Source organism: Piliocolobus tephrosceles, chromosome 14, assembly GCF_002776525.5.
Source record: "Piliocolobus tephrosceles isolate RC106 chromosome 14, ASM277652v3, whole genome shotgun sequence".
Classification (NCBI taxonomy): Eukaryota; Metazoa; Chordata; class Mammalia; order Primates; family Cercopithecidae; genus Piliocolobus; species Piliocolobus tephrosceles.
Window position 1 is genome coordinate 99716214 of NC_045447.1, and position 23097 is coordinate 99739310.

A 23097-nucleotide genomic window follows, 5' to 3' on the forward strand; every position below is an offset into this window, starting at 1 on the left:
TCAGATGAGTAGATTGCAAAAATTTTCTCCCATTCTGTAGGTTGCCTATTCACTCTGATGGTAGTTTCTTTTGCTGTGCAGAAGCTCTTTAGTTTAATTAGATCCCATTTGTCAATTTTGGCTTTTGCTGCCGTTGCTTTTGGTGTTTTAGACATGAAGTCCTTGCCCATGCCTATGTCCTGAATGGTACTACCTAGATTTTCTTCTAGGGTTTTTATGGTAATAGGTCTAACATTTAAGTCTCTAATCCATCTTGAATTAATCTTCATATAAGGAGTAAGGAAAGGATCCAGTTTCAGCTTTCTACTTATGGCTAGCCAATTTTCCCAGCACCATTTATTAAATAGGGAATCCTTTCCCCATTTCTTGTTTCTCTCAGGTTTGTCAAAGATCAGATGGCTGTAGCTGTGTGGTATTATTTCTGAGGACTCTATTCTGTTCCATTGGTCTATATCTCTGTTTTGGTACCAGTACCATGCTGTTTTGGTTACTGTAGCCTTGTAGTATAGTTTGAAGTCAGGTAGCGTGACGCCTCCAGCTTTGTCCTTTAAAGGAGGAAAAAAGCTAGAATTCTATGCACTACTACACAGGGGCCTCGCACCCTCCAGCTTCCAGCAGAGCGAAGGGAGCAGGGTTTTCTTTTTTCCCACAGAGCTCAGTGGTGTTGATTCCATACAGTTTTTGTTAAGACAGGAAGGGATAAAAATGAACTTCGAACAAAAAGGGGTAGAGACTCTTTTCCCATTGTATTCTGCTCAAGGTATTTCCCCCCAAATAAGTTGAGAACCATGGAGTAGAGAAAAGAGACCTCAAGAACAGCGTGACTGAGCACAAGAGGGAAAAAAAAAAAAAAAAAAAAAGACTGCAACTTGCTCCCAGGGACTGGAGAAAATTTAAAAAAAGGAAGGTTGGAATCCATCAGTGTTTTATTAGTCGTCTTCTCCTTCATCCTCCTGTCCTTCCTCCCCTTCATCATCATCATCATCATCTTCTTCACCTTCATCCTCATCCCCTTCTTCATCAATATCTTCTAATCCTTCCTCCTCTTCATCATCATCATCATCATCTTCTCCTTCTTCATCATCCATATCAGGAACCAAGTAGTACTGTAATGGGTTTGGCCAAATATCATCTTTGATGACCTCTCCTAACTCATCAGCACCTGCATCAGAATGGTCAGTAAACCAGGTAAAGAAGCTCTCTGGTTCCTCATGCTGCCTCTTCCTGTTGGCTTTATTCTGCGTTTGACTTGAACGTTTCGTCAAATCCTTTCCAGATTTCCATTTGATTTCAGTGGACTTCGAAGATGGATCACCACTCTCATTCAGATGAAATTCTTTGGAGAGAACTTTATTTTCAAAGTAAGGATTTTCATCAAAATAAAAATCTATTCTGTAACCTGATTTAATATCTTCAAATTCTGTCACTTCAACTCTGGTCAAATAATGCAGTGCCTCTTCGTCTTCCTCCTCAAGCAGTGCAGACACTTGTGGATGGTTGACAAATGTTGTTACCCAAAAATTTGGGATTTTGGCGATCAATTCTGACCTCTTCTGAAAAAATGGCGGAGTTTGTTATATTTCTGTTCTACTTTCAAAATCTCCTCACTGGCTTGTTCATTAAGTCTGTCTATTTCATTTTGTACTTCATCAATGTGTTCAATTGCTTCTTGCTGTTCTTTTTCTGAGGTCTCGTCGGCCCCGTCGTGGTTGGAGTTGAGCTCCTTTTTACTGACTTTGGCCGCCGGCGCCGACATGGTGCTGCTCCGCGGTCGGGGGGGGAGCGGGGAGGGGGAGAGAAGGGAAGGCGAAGGGGGCGGGCAGGCGGCTTCCCCTCACGCCACACGCCCGGGCGCCCGCTCGGTCCGGCCGCCGCCTCCAGGCGCTTGCTCGCTCTCCCTCCCCCTCGCTCGCGCGCGCTGCCCTCGCGGCCTGACGCCGAGGGACGGGCTGGGGCGGCGTGCCGGCCCCGGCCCGGGCTCCTGTTAGCGGAGGGGTGGCGGAGACGGCGGCGGCGGGCGGTTCGGCTCCCTCCCGCTGGGCACCCCAGCCAGCTCGCTGCTAGCTCTCCCGAGCCGCCTCCTCCTCCACCTCCTCCTCCGGCGAGCAGAACTCTTAAAACATAGGCATTAATCTTACATCCAGATTAAAAAAAACCAAACCTGAATGAAAAAATGGGCAAGAGATTTGAACAGACATTTCTCCAAATAAGATATGCAAATAGACAAAAAGTACATGAAAAGATGTGCAACAACATTAATCTTCAGGGAAATGCAAATCAAAATGAAAAGTTACTGCAGCCCACCCACTTGATTGCTTTAATAAAAAAGATAATAAAAAGTGTTGGCAAGGATGTGAAGAAACTGGAGCCTTAATACAGTACTGATTGGAATGTAAAATGATACAGCTCTCTTGGAGATAGTCTGGTAGTGTCTCAAATGTTAAACATAGAATTATCCAAGGGAAGTGAAAACATCCATACAAAAAGTTATACACTAATGCTCATAGCAGCATTATTCATAATAGCCAAAAGGGAAAAACAGCCCAAATGTCCATCAGTGGATGAATGGATACATAAAATGGTATATCCACGTAGTGGTGTACTATTGGTCAATGAAAAATGAAGTACTGAAGGACCTTTAAAGCATTGTGTTACATGGAATAATCCAATCAGAAAAGACCACGTATTATATGATTTCCATTTATATAAAATGTCCAAAGTTGGCAAATCCATAGAGACAAAGTAGATTTGTGGTTTCCTAGGATTGGGGGGAAAATTATAGGCAGGTAAGAGAGGGAGAGTGATTACTAATGGGTATAGAGTTTCTTCGTGGGGTGATGAAAATGTCCTAAATTAGATTCTGATAGTGTCACAACTCTGTGAATGTGTAAAAAACCATTGAATTGTGTACTTTAAATAGGTGAGTTATGTGGTATGCTAATTATATCTCATTAGAATTGTGAGTAAAAGAAAATCACCGGAGAAATGATTTCAGACTTTGGGGGATAATGGTTTCTAATGTTGAATTCTAGACACAAACTATCATTTAATTTTGAGGAAAGATAATTTCAGGCACTTATAGTCTCAGAATTTATCTCACAAAAGTTTTGGAAGATGTGCTCCATTAAAACATGGGAGTAAAGAAAGAGGGAAAGCATGAGGTTTAGGGAAAATGAGAATCCATCATAAAATAATGAAGGAAATCCCCAGGATGGTGGTGAAGGGAGAAAAATACAACATAATAGCTGAGCACCATGTATGGACAAGTCCAGATTGGAGGAAGCCCCAAGGCTCTAGGGAAAATGTCTTGAAGATACAAGACTGCTGTTGTATTTGATGTGTTCACAAGAGATTGAGAGAACTGGCAAATGGTTTGGGGTGAATTAAGCTTTATGAGACAATTATTAAACTTCAGAATGCATATGAAAATTAAAATTTTCACATCTGGGCAATGGATAACAAATCATAATGGTGCTAATGCTGACTTATGTACTTGATCATAGTGGTGCAAATGCTGAATATTGATTATAACCAAAATTGTGATGTAACGATATTGTAGGTTAGGGGACAGAAGTGTGTGCAGGCATATAATTTGTACATGGTTACAGTGCTACTTGTTTTTTGTTTTACACATTATCTCTGACTTCCTCCTTTTCAGGTCTCTGACATCTTCTGGAGATGGAGGAGGAAGTCAGAGATACTGTGTAAAACTAAAATGAAATTAAGGAGTACTCTAAGCCTGTTTTTTGGCAATATGTAGATCAGGGGTGTCCAATCTTTTTTTTTTTTGAGACGGAGTTTTGCTATTGTTGCCCAGACTGGAGTGCAATGGCGCAATCTCGACTCAGTGCAACCTCTGCCTCCCCGGTTCAAGTGATTCTCCTGGCTCAGCCTCCTGAGTAGCTGGAATTACAGGCGCCCGTCACCACTCCCGGCTAACTGTTTTATATTCTTTTTTTAGTGGAGACGGAGTTTCACCGTGATGGCCAGGCTGGTCTCGAACTCCTGACCTCAAGTGATCCACCCGCCTTGGCCTTCCAAAGTGCTGGGTTTACGGGTGTGAGCCACCGCGCCTGGCCAGGGGTGTCCAATCTTTTGGCTTCCCAAGGCCACACTGGAAGAAGAGTTGTCTTGCATCACACATAAAATGTGCTAATGAGAGCTGATGAACCAAAAAAAGAAAAAATAACCAAAACAAATCTCATAATGTTTTAATAAAGTTTACAAACTAGTATTGGACTGCATTCATAGTCATTGTGGGCTGCAAGTTGGACAGATTTGAAGTAGATAATACCAAAAAAGAAATACAAGAGATAACTAAGAAGAAATGGAAGAGATAGCCTCTGGGGAGAGAGAAATGGTGATGTTGGGTGGAGAACATGGTTAGACGATTGATTATTGGTTTTAATAAAAGCCTTGTTCAACTGATTCTTGAGCCACATGCATATGTGACTGAAAAAAAGTTAAACATTTTGTGCATATTAAAAATAGATTAAAATATGTAGAATATGATGATACATTACCTGTGATAGGGCTCATTTAACTTCCTGAGGACTGACCTTGGTGCTGAAGACAAAACTATGCTGTTACAACCCAGTCGGCTTAACTTGCCCACGGTGGCAGTGTATTGTGCAACAGAGGTGGAGCTGACTTCATTTTAAAATCACAAGCCATTAGAGAGTACTAAGCCATGATGTGCTAGTGCCAGGAGCCTGATATGTTTATTCTTGTAGTTCAGAATTTTTTCTGTTTTTAACAAGTCCATGCATACCCACAGATGTGTGCTTGTGTGTGTCTAATCTAGAGGATTTCTGGTTTGGGGATGGTACTGTGAAGATGGCTCTGATGTTTCTGCTCTCTAAAACCAGCCAAAATCTACAAGGAATATGGGAAATAGAATCTTTCCAGTGTCTTAAAAAATAGGAAACACTTATAACCAGAATCAAAATAGAATGGGACCCAGGAGAGGGAGAACATTGAGAATGAATGCTTAGATTTTCATGGTGTAAACATAAGTAGACCTGCAAAGGACAGTGTTCTCAGAAGAAGTTGACATAACTTGAAGGGACAAAACTAGGGATTCTCTTGGAATAATCACAGGTGTGGAGTACACAAGCTGACTGTGTTAAACTATGTGAATAATACCTTGGGAGAGGCAAAGGAGGTGGGGCTCTGCCAGAAAACATGCACATGTGCTGTCTTCGTTTCTGCTGCAAGACAGAGGAGATGCTGTTGATGTTTTAGTAGTCTGGTTAACTGGTCATCTTTGTGTCAGTAAAAGAAACACATGCACATGCGCACATAACATGTAGCTTAAGGAAAGTCAGGCCTCCTGCTAGTCTAGAGTGCTATTCTAACACCTCACTCAAAAAACTGGTTCAAGAAGCACTCCTTCAGTGATATCATAATCAAAAAAGAAACTGCATAGTATTTATACACAAATATTCCAAGAAAATAGCACAAATCAAGAAAGCAGATGAAAAACACTGCTCAGAAACACTTTTGTACAAAAATTGAAAGAATTTATTTTAAAATGACCTCTGTAGAACAAGAGCAGAAAGCAAAAATATACTAAGACTAAAGGAAGAAATAACGAATAACAGGCAGTAAAAGTGACCAGGCAGAGTTCAGGAAAGCAGTAGAAGAGAAAAATCCTGACAGATCTCATTGAAAATAGCAAAAGCATTCTAGACATTGCTGAAAAGCCATGAAGGACTTGGAGGGCCAGGCGCTGTGGCTCAGGCCTGTAATCCCAGCAGTTTGGGAGGCCGAGGCAGGCAGATCATCTGAGGTCGGGAGTTCGAGACCAGCCTGACCAACATGGAGAAACCCCTGTCTCTACTAAAAATGCAAAATTAGCTGTGGTGGTGCATACCTGTAGTCCCAGCTACTTGGGAGGCTGAGTCAGGAGAATCGCTTGAAACGGAGGCGGAGGTTGCAGTGAGCCGAGATCATGCCATTGCACTCCAGGCTGGGCAGCAAGAGTGAAACTTGGTCTCAAAAAAAAAAAAAGGACATAGAGGTCAGGATTGAGGAAAAAACTAAGTGAAACAAAAGTGAGCAAAGGAGATTTGAAGTATGATGAGAAAGTAATAGCAAAAGAAGACTCAGTATACATATAATTGGTGTCCCTTAAGATGTGAACTGTATAATGGAACAGAAAAAAATGTTAGACATTTCTAGAAGAAACTAGAATTAAATCCGTGAGTGTGCATTGAAAGAGTATAATGTGTTCCAGGATAAATTGATAAAGAATTATTAACAGTAAAATAGAGCCTAGTAAATTACTTAAGCTCTCAAGCAACTTATATTGGCTTCATGGTTCTTCACATCAACACAGAAAGTAGCATAACAATATCTTCAAAGTCCTCAAGTAAAAAACTGTGACCTGCTGGGCGCAGTGGCTCGTACCTGTAATCCCAGCACTTTGGGAGGCCAAGGCGGGCGGATCACAAGGCCAGGAGTTTGAGACCAGGCTGACCAACATGGTGAAATCCTGTCTCTAATAAAAGTAGAAAAATTAGCTGGGCGTGGTGGTGGGCGCCTGTAATCCCAGCTGCTCGGGAGGCTGAGGCAGGAGAACCGCTTGAACCTGGGAGGCAAAAGTTGTGATGAGCTGAGATTGCGGTATTGTACTTCAGCCTGGGCAACAGAGTGAGACTCTTAAAAAAAAAAAAAAAAAAAAAAAAGAACTGTGATATAAAACTTTTACACCCATTCCAAAGGTCTTCAACTGACACTCGTACAAATATTTTTAAACTAGCAAGAACTTGGAATATTTTTCCAGAAACCTTTTCCCTGGAGGAGAAAGACTGAAATCAGGAATGAAATTCAGCCTACTGAGACATAAATGGAAAAGCTGTGGTAGGACGGACATTGAGCATTGATTCTGTTTCATTGTATAACTGTGGTTAAAACGGTGGAAATTGATTTTACTAAATGTAATGTAACAGAAGTGTCAAGAATCTTGATGATATAAAAGTAATTAACCAAAGTCAGGAAGTAATGGGGAGGACTAACTTTCTTTTATATGCAGGGATCCAGAGATACTGGTTAAAGCTGAGAAATCATCTGTAATATAAAGATAGGTACATTTCAACATGTAGAGGTAACAAATGGTGATAGAGATAAGACTATTCAAGTTTGGTGCTTGTCGTAGTTCATTTTGTGTTGCTGTAACAGAGTACCTGAGACTGGGTGATTTATTTTGAAAGAGGTTTACTTAGCTCATGATTCTGCAGCCTGGGAAGTTCAAGATTCATGGTACACGCTCAGCTGCTGATGAGACCATGCACTGGGTCAAAACATGGCAAAGAAGTTTAAAGCAAACATGTGGAAAGAGGAACCAAACAGAAAGAACCTCCCTTCTAACAATACACTATTGTAGGAACCAATCCGTACCTATGAGAACTAATCCAGTCTCACGAGAGTGAAAGGCATTAATCTGTTTAGGAGATATCTGCCCACTTTACTCAGACATCTCCTGTTAGGCCCCATCTCCCAACACTGTTGTACTGGCAGTTAAACTTCATGAATTTTGGTGGGGACGAAAACACATCCAAACCATAGCCATGGCCAAAGGAAGGTAAAGGGAGGTCTTTAGCATTATCATTGTTTAGTATCAGTAAGATTAACAGATACCTTTCTGAAGGAATAGAGCTTTAGAGATATTAATAAAGTTGTAGATACAAAATTAATAAAAGACTTCTCAATTATCAGCAAATACAGCAAAGAATGAATGATCTTAATGAAAGATAAAGGGAACCATGTATTTCCAATTTAGTGATAACAGAACTAAGTTCTGATTGTTGCTCTTCTTTCCTTCTCTTGAAAAAATTCACTCCTAATGCCATGAGGTGGGCCTGAGCACAATGGGCATGTGCACTAGAGCAAGACTTTGGAGCCTGCCTTAGGGATGAGGATGGTGTCCACATGGGAGAGAGAAGTAGCCTGACATAAGGTGGTGTAACCATGTGGGTAGGTGGAGAGTCCTTTTAGCAGGGCGAGGCCTAGCATGGGCCATCAAAGTCTGTGTGGAGTAAGGAAGTGTCCATGCAGAATGGTAGTGGAATGGGGAGGACATCTGCAAAGAGATAGACCTAGAGCAGGAGTTTGGGACAGTTCAAGGTACCTTGAGAGCATCACCAAGGTAGTGATGGGTAGCCTAACTGGATTCACTGCTTCTTATAGAAGGATATCTCCCCGGGAGTGTAGCTGAGCCTCGGGTGCCTGAGCCTAAGCAGGATCGAGAAGGGGACCATGTGGGAACAACCTGGCACTGTATGTCAGGAGCCTAAGTAGGATGAGGAGGGTGTGTCTATGGGAAGGCAGCCTAGTACAGGGTTTTGGAGTGTAAAGTCAGGGAGTAGGGAGAGGCATGGGGTGTGGGAGTTCAGGCAGGGTAGTATTGTGTTAATGAGGCCTGGCAGAGTAGGGTGGTGAAACCTTAGGTAAATTCATGGAGGTGGTTGTGTGCAGGGCTCTCAGAGACCAAGCCAGGTAATGAGGGCATCTGTGCATGGGGGTGACCAGGTGCAGGGTTTCAGAGCCTAAGCATGTTGAAAAGGATGTCCTTGTGGAAGGTTGCCCAGGTATAGGTGTCAGATCATAAGTGGGGAGAAGAGGCTGTCCAGGAGGACAGGATGGCATGAGATGTCAAAGCCTAAGCAGGAAGAGAAGAGTAGAAAGGTGGCCCCATGTGGGAAGTTGCAGCCTAAACAGATTGATGAAAAGCTTATGTGCAGAAAGGTGGCCTGTTTTGGGGTATCAGAGCTCAGATGGGGTGAGGAGAGCATCTCTAGAGGAGCGCCAAATGGAGTGGAGGTTATGGTGGCCTAACATGTCAGTGATAGGAGATTGTAGTGGACTGAATGATGGTCCCAAAGCTATCAAGGTCCTATTTCTACTTCTCAGAACCTGTAAATATTTATTTGGGAAAGAGATCTTTAGAAATGTGATTGTTAAGGGTCTTGTGATGAGGGGGTGATCATGGATTGTCTGGCTGTACCCAAATATCATAAGTGTCCTTCTAAAAGAGGTGGATGGGCCGATCACGGTGGCTCACAGCTGTGATCCCAGCACTTTGGGAGGCCGAGGCGGACGGATCACGTGGTCAGGAGATCGAGACCATCCTGGCTAACGCTGTGAAGTCCCGTCTCTACTAAAACTACAAAAAATTAGGCGGGCGTAGTGGCGGGCGCCTGTAGTCCCAGCTACTCAGGAGGCTGAGGCAGGAGAATGGCGTGAACCTGGGAGGCGGAGCTTGCAGTGAGCCTAGATTGCACCACTGCACTCCAGCCTGGGCAACAGAGTGAGACTCTGTCACAAAAATAAATAAATAAATAAAAAATAAAAATAATAGGAACGTATCAGTTGGACACAGAAAACAACTTGAAGGGGATCTCACGTCAAAATTAGCAAAGACTTAAGCATCAAAGTAAACAATTCTGACAGATCATAACTTATGAAAAAAAGATAAAGCCATTATTCTACCCTGATGTAAATAAATGAAATGGACAGTTTGATGAGAATATTTATATGAGTGTCCATCCAACCCCCAAATATTTATTAATTTCAAAAGGAAAGGGAGTAACTACAATGAAGAGGCCTGTTGGATACCACCTTAATCAAGTGATTAAAGTTGACATCACCAGTAGTAAGATCCTGATTTTGCTGATAGCGTGCAATGAAGATATAACATTAATTCTGTAATGTTCCAAAGATTCATAGTATGAATCTGATCATGAGGAAACAAGACAGATCCACATTGGAAGGCAGTATACAGAATTACTGGTCTGTTAGTCTTCAAAGATGTCAGTGTCATGGAAGTCAAGAAAAGACTGAAGAACTGTGTCAGACTGAAGGAGATTAAGAGGCAGTGAAATTAAGTGCAACTGACATGGTTGTGAAGAAGTTTGTGAAACTTGAATGAGGTATGAGGATTGGGTGGTAATAGTTGCTCAGTGTTAGTTTTCTTTTTTTTTTTTTTTTTTTTTTTTGTTGAGATGGAGTCTCGCTGTGTCGCCCAGGCTGGAGTGCAGTGGTGCAATCTTGGCTCACTGCAAGCTCCGCCTCCCGGGTTCACACCATTCTCCCACCTCAGCCTCTGGAGTAGCTGGGACTACAGGTGCCCGCCACTACACCTGGCTAATTTTTTGTATTTTTTTAGTAGAGGCAGGGTTTCACCATGTTAGTCAGGATGGTCTCGCTCTCCTGACCTGACCTCATGATCTGCCCGCCTCGGCCTCCCAAATTGCTGGGATTACAGGTGTGAGCCGCCACGCCCAGCCCAGTGTTAGTTTTCTAATTCTGATGGCTGTATTGTGATTATGGAAGAGTATGCCTTTGTAGGAATAACACTAAACATACCTGAGGGTGGTTTACTATTAACTGTGCTTGGAACTTTTGAGGTTGTTTCAAAAGAAAAAAAGTTCACCTCAAAGCAAAATAGATCAATAATATATTGGTGCTTTTGATATGTGAATGGACAATTTATGATATATCTACACAATGAAATATAATGGAATGAAATACTGATACATGCAACATAATGGATACGTCTTGGAAACACTATGTTGAGCCAAAGAAGTCAGATATAAATGAGTACAAATTGTCTGATTGTTTTGTTTGTTTAAAAGTAGGAAAGGCTAATCTTTTTTTGAGACCGAGTCTCACTCTGTCACCCAGGCTGGGGTGCAGTGGCACAATCTAAGCTTATTACAGCCTTTGCCTGCCAGGTTCAAATGATTCTCCCACCTCAGCCTCCTGGGTAGCTGGGATTACAGGCGTACACCACCATGCCTGGCTAATTTTTGTGTTTTTAGTAGAGACGGGGCTTAACCCTCTTGTCTAGGCTGGTCTTGAACTCCAGACCTCAAGTGATCCACCCACCTTGGCCTCCCAAAGTGCTATGATTACAGGCGTGAGCCACCACATCCGGCTAGGAAAGGCTAATCTGTAGGGACAGGAAGAAGTACCTTGGTTGCTGAGCATTGGAGTGATAGACTGGGAAATTGCACAAAAAAACCTTTTGGGGTGGTAAAAACGTTCTTTTTGTTGATTGTGGTAGTTACATGGTTGTACATATTTTTCAGACCATTGAACTGTACATTTGATGTTTGTATTGTATGTGAATTATGCCTCAATAAAATTAGAAAAAGGAAGTTTCTCCCACACATGGAAGAAACTTGCAGTAGTGATTATTTCTCAAGAGATAAACTGGGGATCACAAGTGGGTGGCTTTTTTTCCCTTAAACTCAGTGGTAAGAATGAGATTTTCAGAAAACCCTTTGCATCTATTACCTGTTCAAAAGTATACACTAAAAAGTGTCAGATATGTAGATTTGTATGATACTACATCCTAGGTTACTCTCACCAATGACTAGGGTATGATATTTATTGAGGCCATGCCTTGAGTTTAACAGTTGTGATTTAATACTATTTTGTAACATTTTGGTTAAATATAACATAAAGCTTACCATTTTAACCATTTTAAGTATCACTAACATTAAGTACATCCACATTGCTGTGCAACTATCACCACTATCTCCAGAACTTTTTTATGTTCCCAAACTGGAACTCTACCCCTTAAACATGAACTCCCAGTTCCCTCCTCCCCACAAACCCTCATGGCCATTATTATACTTCTCTCTCTGAATTTGACTGTTCTAGGTCCCTCATACGAGTGATACTATACAATACTTGTGTGTGTCTGGCTTAGTGCAATTTTACAACTTTTTGTAGAAGGAAATAAAGTAGCCAAGAAGTGCAGAATAACATGACCGAAGTTCAGCAGCTTTTATTTTGTTTTCCAGAATCCTTCCAACTTAAGGGCAGCCAAAATTCATTATTTTAATAAACCTGACTATAAATTGCCTATGTAACTCATGAAAGATATGTCGAATAAATTATATAGTCTCTCGACTAATACATTTCCAGATCTTTAATTTTGACATCTAATTTACTTTTAGAATAACTTAATTTGCTCAGTAAAACCAAAGTACTTGTTACCATAAATCTTTTATCAAGGGGGAAGGGGAAGGTGAAGAGAAGTTGGTTAATGGGTACAAAAGTACAGTTAGATAGATGGAATATGTTCTATTTTTTGATAGTGTAGAAGGGAGACTATAGTTATTATTTTGTTGTATATTTCAGAACAGCTAGCAGAGAATTGGAATGTTACCAGTACAAAGAAGAGAGAAGTGTTTGAAGTGACAGATATCCTAATTACCCTGATTTGATTATTATACATTGTGTACATGTATCAAAATATCACATATACCACAAAAATACATACAACTGTTATACATGAGTTTTTAAAAAAGAAAAAATTATTATGTAATGACCATGTGCTGTTGGTATTACTTTTCTGTTATTAATAAGACCAGTGACCTAACAGGAATTTTAGTACCTTCACAGTTTAAACCTGTGTATCATAATGTTTTGAAAATATCAGTTATACTTTATTATTTTAAGAGAGCGCAAGTTGAAGGGAAGATAATCTTATTTGGCCCTCTTGTACTGAGTGACTTTTAGCATTTTAGTTATTTTTAATTTTTTAATTTTTTGAGATGGGGTCTGGCTGTTTTGGCCAGGTTGGTCTTGAACTCATGGACTCAAGCAATCCTCCTGTCTTAGCATCCCATTGGGCTAGGATTATGGGCATGAGCTACTGTGCCTGGCTTAGCATTTTATTTATGAAATGTTTTAACAGGAAAACCAAGATAATTTTTATATACCTATAGACTTGTGAAATAAGAAGGAAGCTCTGAAAATTATGTTGTCTAATTTGTATCCAGGTCAGTTCAGGAAAACCAGTGAGCATATGCTAGGCGGGAAGTGCCATGAATTATGTTTCTTTCTGAGCTCATTTAGTAAGGGGCATTAGAGCCTCTTCAGGTTATTTCCATATAAGACAACCTGAAATAGTGTGGTAGAGGTATGAAGTACAGTGGGAAAATGTTAAAACAGTTTATTCTGGGAAGATATTGAGTTTGATAAAGCTTCTTTTAACTTTTTATAATTTCTACTGCCTTGAAACCAAATGCAGTCTCCTGGCTACCTTTTAGCCCCTCTCCTGCTCAGCCGTAGTCTACATCCTGAATAACTGGTTTGATCTTTTATTGTAACTCAGTTCTTACCCTCTTTTCTAGTCAAGCAACTTATGATGTCTGGTATAGGATGGTTACTAAATTCTTATGCAAGAGATTCAACAACAGCTGACACTTAAAAATAGCCATTAGCAACTCCTTTAATCATTAACATGGACCAAAAGTGTAGAGGAGAAAAAGTTTAAATATGTGTGGAGAATGGAGAGGAGTATATAGATAACTTCTAAATTTATCATAGAAGCTTTGTTTCCAGTCTATTTATAGGCTTCTGTTTTTACTTCCTGAGTTTAGAGAAGTTAGGAGTTGGAAAATTGCAACTCCTTAAGGAAAAAAGAAAAGCCATATTCTGTGTCCTGTAGGCCAGTGGTCCCCACCCAACCTTTTTGGCACCAGGGACTGGTTTTGTGGAAGACAATTTTTCCACCAACAGGGGTGGGAGGAGGATGGTTTTTGGTTGATTCAAGTGTATTACATTTATTGTGCAGTTTATTTCTATTATTACATTGTAATATATAATGAAATACACAGCTCACCATAATGTAGACACAATGGGAGCCCTGAGCTTGTTTTCCTGCAAGTAGACGGTCCCCTTTGGTGGTGATGGGAGACAGTGACAGATCATCAAGCACTGGGTTCTCATAAGAATCGTGCAACCTAGATCCCTCATTTTCGCACCTCACAATAGAATTTGCGCTCCTATGAGAATCTAATGCCGCCGCTGATCTGACAGGAAGTGGAGCTCAGGCAGTAATGGGAGTGATGGGGAGCGGCTGTAAGTACAGATACAGCTTTGCTTGCTTGCCCACTGCTCACCTCCTGCTATGCAGCCTGGTTCCCAATAGGCTACCAACCGCTCCTAGACCTGGGCTGGGGACCCCCGCTGTAGACCTTTTACGTGCTTGGAAGACCTTGTCCTGAATAATACTTTGTCCTTTGAATAACTCAAAACTTTTCTAGGAAATCGTTCCTCTAATTTTTCAATGGATTATTAAATCCTGGGTGTATCCATACTGAATTATGACTGCTTGTTGTATTTGTGTAGACCAGTGTTTCTCAACTGGGGCCTCCCAGGGACATTTGGCAACGTCTGGATGCATATTTGGTTTTCACAGTAAAGCGGGTGCTACTGGCATCTCGTATGAAGAGATTAGGTATGCTGCTTAAACACCCTATTGTAGTATACAGGATAGCTGAGTTAGTTTCAGGAGTTAATATTGTTTTATTTTGTGCTTTTTAGTTTGTATAAAAGTGAATGTAGTACAGAATATAGTATTGGTTGTCCATTTCCCATTATTGTTTACTTTCCATGGTAATACAGATTTTCATGAGTGGCTATTATCCGCTTAATTTTCTACTTGTGACATAGGCCTCTAAAAATGTGTGGATTAAGAATAAAAGAATATTCCTGAATAATAATTTTAGATGCATGTTAGAATGCTTTCAGGGAAAATAAGGGTGATACACTATTGAAGTATCTGAATTCTATGCATTTATTAAAACCCAAAATATATTTGTGTTGGTATGGTGAAGAAGCTTTTTATAGCATTGGTATTACTACTTTTACTTTAGTTCTATATGAAGTTTTCAAACTATTGCATTATAGTAGAAACAGCCTTTCATTTTATTTTGAGCATGCTGCATATCTTGTTTCTGAGCAAACATATGAGCTGGGTATTTAGGTATTTGAGAAATTAAGCCAGTTCCTGCTTTCAGAACAGCTCAGAGAGAGGGGAAAATGACATAACTCCATATAGACAGTGCAGTAGTATATATAGAAAGTTCTGGGGAGAGTAGAGGAGGAGAAGGCATTCAAGCTGTTTCAAAACTACCAGCCTAATCACAGGGGATAGGTTTTACAGGTAGAGAAAATAGATGCGTAAAAAGTAAAGAGGCATAAAAGAGCATGAAATTTGTGAGTCACTGTGCATGCTTATAGTTGACAGTGCTTAAGGAGAAGGGAGTGTTCAGAGATCATTTTCAGAAAAAGGTTAAAACCATGACTCTCATACAGATATAAAACAAATAAAAATGAATGTGACCGGGTGTGGTGGCTCACGCCTGTAATCCCAGCACTTTGGGAGGCTGAGGCAGGCCGATTACTTGAGGTCAGGAGTTCAAGACCAACTTGGCCAATATGTTGAAACCCCATCTCTACTAAAAATACAAAATTTAGCTGGGCATGGTGGTGGACACCTGTAATCCCAGCTACTTGGGAGGCTGAGGCAGGAGAATTGCTTGGTCTTGCCACTGTACTCCAGCTTGGGCAATAGAACGAGACTCCATTTCAGGGGGGAAAAACAAAAAAAGAATGCTAAAATCATTCAAACACATGTTATAGCAGTTCAAATGTAAACTTTTAAACAGCACACATTTATATGAAGTAATGGAATGTTGAAATAAGTTGTAAATGGTAGCAAAGTTTTTTTTTTTTCCCATAGAAGGGGAAAGAAGTCAATGCATTTCTGCCAGATAGGATAGAAATTGCATGTTTGTCACTTGCCTACAATTTATAGATTTATGGAATAGCTCCCATGGAATCAATCTGACAGTGTGTAGTTTTCCATTGGAGTGCAGTTTTGTTTTTTTTTTTTTTCTATAGGGAGAGCGGGAAATTGGAAAGCACCTTCCAGTGTTCTACCAAAGAATCTGTACTGTATATAATAGGGAGTCAACAAAGTTTTGGGAGTTGGAGAATGAAACGAGACTGTGTTTTAGATGAAACAGTTGAGGTGGCAGCATATAGGATTAATTGAATGAGGGAGCAATCAGTGCAGTTAGGCTGTTACAGTGGCAGTAAGAGGGAAGAGGAGGGACAGATCGAGTGTACATTAGGAACTAGAATCTTTAAAACTTATTAGGCATAGGCGAGGCAATGAGAAGAGACAAGGCTTCTGGCTTAAGCAATTGTAAAGATAGTGGGTCATTTTACTGAGAAAGGGGGCCTATAAGAGGAAAAGCAGTGTTAGGGGGAAAACAAAGATAGTTTTTGGACATTTACCTTTTGAGATGATACGGCATACCAAGGTGGAACTGTTCCTTATGCAGTTATAAGCCATAGGTTTGGAACTAAGAAGGATTGTGGGCTAAAGATTTCAGTCTGGAATCATCATTTAAATCGGAATTTATATTAGAGTAAGTAACATCAACCAGTTACCTAGGGAGAAGATACAGAGAAGAGGAAAAAGACCAAGAACCCTGGGAACATCTTTATTTGCATGGTCCTAAAGAACAATTATTGTGTATATCTCAGAGGCATTATAATATGGTTGTCAGTCTTGCTTTTAGTTCTTAATAACAACAGCTTTTCAGCTTTTTTATCTTTCATTGGCATCTGAAACCATATGTTTTCTTAGGTTGTGTAGACCAGCAGGAGAGCTTTGAATAAAAAATTCTTGTTCATGTGTCATTTTAGCGATATACTCCCTCATTTTAGATGTCAAGTTGAGAAAGACTTAGTTTGGAGCTATGCACTAGTGTGAAAAGTGAGATCACCAGTGGACAGAGAAGAAAGAGGAACTTACCCTTAGGTGTCTTACAATACTGTCTTTAAAGCATTGTGGATTTCTGTAATTACATCTCGTACCAAATGCATTTCGGACTCATTGAGGGCTAAGGGCTGAGGGCTATGCTGCTTTGCTCTGCTATTTAGGATTATTGTATAGCTAAGTTTGAATGGATTCTACTGTTTAGTAATTGAGGGGAAGAGAAGCCTACATTATTTGTGTTCCCATTTTACCTTTCTTCACAATTTCATGGTTAATGTATCATTTCCTCTGTTTTGAAAGAATATACTGACCCTATTTTTTCCTCGGAGTTTTTTCTTCGAGTTCATTTTGACGTAGAAACTCGCCTCCCTCACCACTATCACCACCAGGTAGGCAGGAAGTACAGTTTTAGGTTATTAAATCTACTTACTTCGTTTTTTTACAATGTATATATATGGATGTATTCTAAACTATAAAATCTGTTTAGAGGATTTTGTGGTTAAAATTTGTTTGAAAAAGCTTTTTAAACTGGCATTTTTATATTTAGTAATATTTGCAGTTTAAAATTCAGAGAAACCTTGAAAAATTTTACTTTCATTTTTTCTTTTTAGATCATCCAATTATGATGGGTTTTGAACCCCTTGTGAACCAGAGGCTACTTCCACCTACCTTCCCTCGATATGCAAAAATAATTAAAAGAGAAGAAATGGTCAACTATTTTGCAAGATTAATAGATAGAATAAAAACTGTCTGTGAGGTTGTGAATTTAACAAATTTACATTGTATCCTGGTAAGTACAAATCTCTGTTCCAGAATATAACTTCCATTTAAAAAAAGTGATACATAATAATTGTACATATTTATGTAGTAGCTTTGGTTTAACAACAGAATAGTTGATCACTTTATAGACACTGACCAAGGATAAATACTACTATGTCTATTTTCTGTGATAGCTAGAGGATTAAGTGGTTCACAAATATTATATATATGTGCATTCTATTTAATCCTCAAAAGCTTTTACACTATTCTAGAGATTAAGAAGCTGACATTGAAGGGTTAGATAATTCATCCAAGATTTCTTTTGAGACAGGATCTCACTCTGTTGTCTAGGCTGGAGGGCAGTGGTGTGATCTTGGCTCAAAGCGAACTTGAACTCTTTTTTTTTTTTTGTGGAGATGGGGGCCTTGATCTGTCACCTAGGTGACAGTGCAGTGGCACGATCTCAGCTCACTACAGCCTTGACCTTCTTGGCTCAAGCTATCCTTCTGCTTCTCAGCCTCCCAAGAAGCTGAGACCACAGGCGTGTGCCACCACGCCCAACAATATTTTAGTTTAATCATTATTTTTGTAGAGATGGGGTGTCACTATGTTACCCAGGCTGGTCTTGAACTCCTGAGTTTAAGCAGTCCTCCCACTTCTGCCTCACAAAATGCTGGGTATGCAGGTGAGAGCTACCGTGCTCTGCCAACCTTGAGCTCTTGAGGTCTGGTGATCCTCCCACTTCAACCTCCCAAGTAGCTGGGAGAAACACATGCCACTAGACCTGGCTAAATTTTATTTTATTATTATTATTTTTTGAGATGGGGTTTCCCTCTGTTGCCCAGGCTGGAATGCAGTTGTGTGATCTCGGCTCCCTGTAACCTCCACCTCCCAGACTCAAGCTGTCATTCCACATCAGCCTCCCAAGTAGCTGGGACTGCAAGCATGTGCAACCATGCATGGCTGATTTTTTGTATTTTTGGTAGAGATAGGGTTTCACCATTTTGCCCAGGCTGGTCTCTGACTCCTGAGCTCAAGCGATCCACCTGCTTCAGCCTCCCAAAGTGCTAGGATTACAGGTGTGAGTCACTGCACCCAGTTAATTTTTAAATTTTTATTTATTGTGGCGACAAGGTCTCACCATGCGGCCCAGGCTGGTCTCGAACTCTTGAACTCAAGCAGTCCTTCCATCTTGGCCTCCCAAAGTGCCAGGATTATAGGCATGGGCCAGTGCACTTGGCCTCACCTTAGTTTTAAGAGTGGGGATTGAACTCTGGATTCTGTCTTCAAAACATATAAATGTGTATATGTATGCTGGTATACGTAAACATATGTATTTAAGTGTGTGTGTGTTTATAGATATATGTATGTATATATATGTATAATTTTTATATATATATAATTTTTTTTTTTTTTTGAGATGGAGTCTTGCTCTGTTACCCAGGGTGGAGTGCAGTGGCACGATCTCGGCTCACTGCAGGCTCCACCTCCCAGGTTCACGCCATTCTCCTGCCTCAGCATCCTCAGTAGCTGGGACTACTGGCGCCCCCCACCACACCCAGCTGATTTTTTGTATTTTTAGTAGAGATGGGGTTTCACCGTGTTAGGCAGGATGGTCTCGATCTGCTGACCTCGTGATCTGCCCGCCTTGGACTCCCAAAGTGCTGGGATTACAGGCATGAGCCACCGTGCCAGGCCTTAAGTGTGTATATATATATACTTTTACATATAAAAATAGGATCATGATGTTTGGTAACCTGCTTTTTAAAATTGCTTGTCTCTGTATCATGGACATCTTCCTTTTCATGTCAACAAATACATGACAAATCCTACATTATTTTAATGGCTGTGTGGTATTCCATTTTAAGCATATATTACAGGTTTTTTCATTTCATTCATTTAAATTACATTTAGGTAATTTTCAATGTTACAAACAATACTAAGATGATATTTATATTTTAAAATTTATATGGAACCAAAAAAAGAGCCTGAATAGCCAAGGTTTATATGGAACCAAAAAAAGAGCCTGAATAGCCAAGGCATTCATAAGCAAAAGGAACAAAGCTGGAAGAATCACATTACCTGACTTCAAACTATACTATAAGGTTACAATGACCAAAACAGCATGGTACTGGCTGGTACAAAAACAGACACATAGACCAATGGAACAGAATAGAGAGCCCAGAAATAAGGCCACTGATCTACAAACATCTGATCTTTGACAAAGTTGACAAAAACAAGCAATAGGGAAAAAACTCCCTTCTCAATAAATGGTGCTAGAATAACTGAGCCATAATGCAGAAGACTGAGGCTGGACCCCTTACATCATATACAAAAATCAACTCAAGTATTTTTTTAATTATTATTTTTTACATTAAATACTTAAATGTAAAACCCAAAACTATAAAAATCCTGGAAGAAAATTTAGGCAATATCACCCTGGTCTGAGGAACAGGCAAAGATTTCACAAGAAAGACACCAAAAGCAATCACAACAAAAGCAAAAATTGACAAGCGGGTTCCAATTAAACTTAAGAGCTTCTGCAGAGCAAACGAAACTGTAAACAGACAACCTACAGAATGGGAGAAAATATCTGCAAACTATGCATCTGACAAAGGTCTAATATCCAGCATCTATATGGAACTTAAATTTACAAGAGAAAAACAACCCCATTAAAAAGTGGGCAGATTCTTTCAGTTGTGAAGTTAGGTTGTTTGAGATCTTTCTAACTTATTGATGTGGACAATACATGCTATGAATTTCCTTCTTAACACTGCCTTAGCTGTGTCCTAGAGATTCTGGTATGTTGTATCTTTCTTCTCATTGTTTTCAAAGAACTTCTTAATTTCTGCCTTGATTTCATTATTTACCCAAAAGGCATTCAGGAGCATGTTGTTTAATTGACATGTAATTGCATGGTTTTGAGTGATTTTCATTGTGTTGACTTCTATTTTTATTACGCTGTGGTCCAAGAGTATGTTTGGTATGACTTCAGTTCTTTTACATTTGTTGAGTATTGTTTTATGTCCAATTGTGTGGTCAATTTTAGAGTGTGTGCCATGTGGTGATGTGAAGGATGTATATTCTGTTGTTTTGGGTGGAGACTTCTGTAAAGGTCTGTCAAATCCATTTGGTCCAGTGCTGAGTTTAGGTCCTGAATACCTTTGTTAATTTTTTGTCTGGATGATCCATCGGAGTGTTGAAGTCTCCCACTGTTACTGTGTGGGAGCTGTGTGTCTCTGTAGGTCTTTAAGAACTCGCTTTAGGAATCCGAGTGCATATGTATTGAGGATAGTTAGGGTTTCTTGTTGAATTGAACTCTTTACCCTTATGTAATACCCTTCCTTGTCTTTTTTGATCTTTGTTGGTGTGAAATCTGTTTTGTCTGAGGTTAGGATCACAACCCCTGCTTTTTTCTGTTTTCCATTTGCTTGGAAGATTTTCCTCCATCCTTTTATTTTGAGCCTATGAGTGTCATTATGTGTGAGATGAGTCTCTTGAAGACAGCACCTCAGTAGGTCTTGCTTTTTTATGCAGCTGTCACTCTGTTTTTCAAGTGGGCCATTTAGCCCGTTTACATTCGGGTTAGTATGATATGTGTGGATTTGATCCTGTCATTATGGTGTTAGCTGGTTATTATGTTGGCTTGTTTTTGTGGTTGCATTATAGTGACTCTAGTCTGTGTGTTTAAGTGTGTTTTTGTATTAGCTGGTAGTGGTCTTGCCTTTCTATATTTAGTGCTCCTTTCAAGATCCTCTTGTGGGGTAGGACTGGTGGTAATGAAGTCCCTCAACCTTTGCTTATCTGAAAAGGATCTTATTTCTCCTTCACTTAGGAAGCTTAGTTTGGTGGAATTTGAAATTCTTGGTTGAAGATTTTTAAAAGAATGTTGAATATAGGCCCCCAATCTCTTCTTGTAGGGTATCAGCTGAGAGGTCTCCTTTTAGCCTGATGGGGATCCCTTTTTAGGTTACCTGCCCTTCCTTTGTAGCTGCCTTTAACATTTGTTTCATTTCGGCTTTGGAAAACCTGAGGATTGTATGCTTTGGGGATGATCTGCTTGTGTAGAATCTTGCAGGACTTTTCTGTATTTCCTGAATTTGAATGTTGGCTTCTCTAGCAAGGTTGGGGAAGTTTTCACGGACAGTACTCAGAAATATATCTTCCAAGATGTTTGCTTTCTCCCCCTCCCTTTCAGGGATGCCAGTGATTCAGAGTCGGCCTCTTTCCATAATCCCATACTTCTCAGAGGTTTTTTCATTCCTTTTTATTCTTTTTTCTTTATTTTTGTCTGACTGTCTTATTTCAGAGAACCAGTCTTCAAGTTCTGAGATTCTTTCCTCACCTCGGTTTATTTTGCTGTTAATACTTGTGATTGCATAGTGAAATTCTTGTATTTTTCAGCTCTGTCAGACCTTTTAGGTTCTTTTTTATGCCAGCTATTTTATCCTTCAGCTCCTGTATCACTTTATTATGATTCTTATTTTTCTTGGATTGGGTTTTGCCATCCTCCTGAATCTGTAGGATCTTTGGTCCTGTCCATATTCTGAATTCTATTTCTGTCATTCCAGCCAGTTCAGCCTGGTTAAGAACTCCTGTTGGAGAACTGGTGCAGTCATTTGGAGGACATATGACACTCTGGCCATTTGAATTACCATAGTTCTTGCATTGGTTCTTTCTCATCTCTGTGTGTGGGTGTTCCTTTAACTGCATTGTAGATTGAGTACAGTCAATAGACTTCTTTTCTGGATGTTTTCACTGGGCCGAGGCTTTCTGTAGGGTCTTTATTTGAAGCTGACTTCTTGTCTCCGGTTTCAGAGTCGGGTATGTTAGTGAGGTACTTTTGGTGTTGAAGCTTTGGTGTGTGATCCAGCAGGTGAAACCTAGGCTTATTTGATCACTTGGTAGAATCTTGCTCAGAAACCCGTATCTTTTGGTCTTTCCCTGTAGTCAGCAACAGTCAGTAATGTGCATCCAGTTGACTTGGTTACTTGGAATTTATTTCTGTGAAATAGGAACTAAAGTTCTGCCATGACTTAGTAAATTATTGTTGGTATTATTTTTATGGTATACAAATTTAATATTGGTATCCACATAATTCCATGATTGGTCAGTTTTTTTAAGAAAAGTTTTTAGAGTCTAGAATTAGCCATTGTCCCTTTTATACAATTAAACAATTTCTATAGAAATAACCTTTATTTGTCATATTTTAACTCTGGTACTATGTCCTTTCCAGAAGGTCTAGTAAAAATTATACTCTATATGATGAAGTATTTTTAGCTTTTATTTAATCTATTAATGACACTGCTTTTTCTTTATGTATCTATTAGGATTTTTTCTGTGAATTTAGTGAACAGTCACCATGTGTTCTTTCAAGATCTCTGTTACAGGTAAGTTCCACTTAGTCTCAAAATACTTCTTTAAACATTATATGTGTATTGACATTGTTTTATTGGTTGATTGAACAAAAGGTAGATGCTTTTAAAGGATTTTCCAGTTAGTGTTGTGTATTTTTTAATTGAAGTATTACCTTTAAGTGTTAGACATTCATCAAGGTCATATCCTAGGTCATAAAACAAACCTCAGTAATTCAAAAACAATCAAAATCACACAAAGTATCTTTCTTATTTTAGAATTAAACTAGTAACCAACAAGAGAAAGATATCCAGGAAAATCTCCAAATATTTTGAAATTAAACAACTTGTAACACATGGGTCAAAGACAGAAGTCTTGAGGGGAGTTCA

The 23097-nt window shown here is 39.7% G+C and overlaps 2 protein-coding genes across 6 annotated transcripts in view; one reads left to right on the plus strand and one right to left on the minus strand.

Annotated features, from left to right (window-relative positions):
• Positions 1–23097, plus strand: part of NAA35 (N-alpha-acetyltransferase 35, NatC auxiliary subunit) — an 86960-nt gene that overhangs the window by 45755 nt on the left and 18108 nt on the right. For all 5 annotated transcript variants that reach the window (XM_023229564.2, XM_023229565.3, XM_023229566.2 and 2 more), the window contains exons 12-13: positions 17206–17384; positions 22684–22743. In XM_023229564.2, coding sequence (XP_023085332.2) covers positions 17206–17384; positions 22684–22743 — 239 coding nt within the window. The remainder of the gene's footprint in view (positions 1–17205; positions 17385–22683; positions 22744–23097) is intronic.
• On the minus strand, positions 555–2092 carry LOC111554184 (protein SET-like). Its single transcript, XM_023229569.3, is given in 2 exon segments — positions 555–1567; positions 1570–2092. Coding segments are annotated over 2 exon segments (825 nt in total). The 5' UTR covers positions 1757–2092; the 3' UTR covers positions 555–929.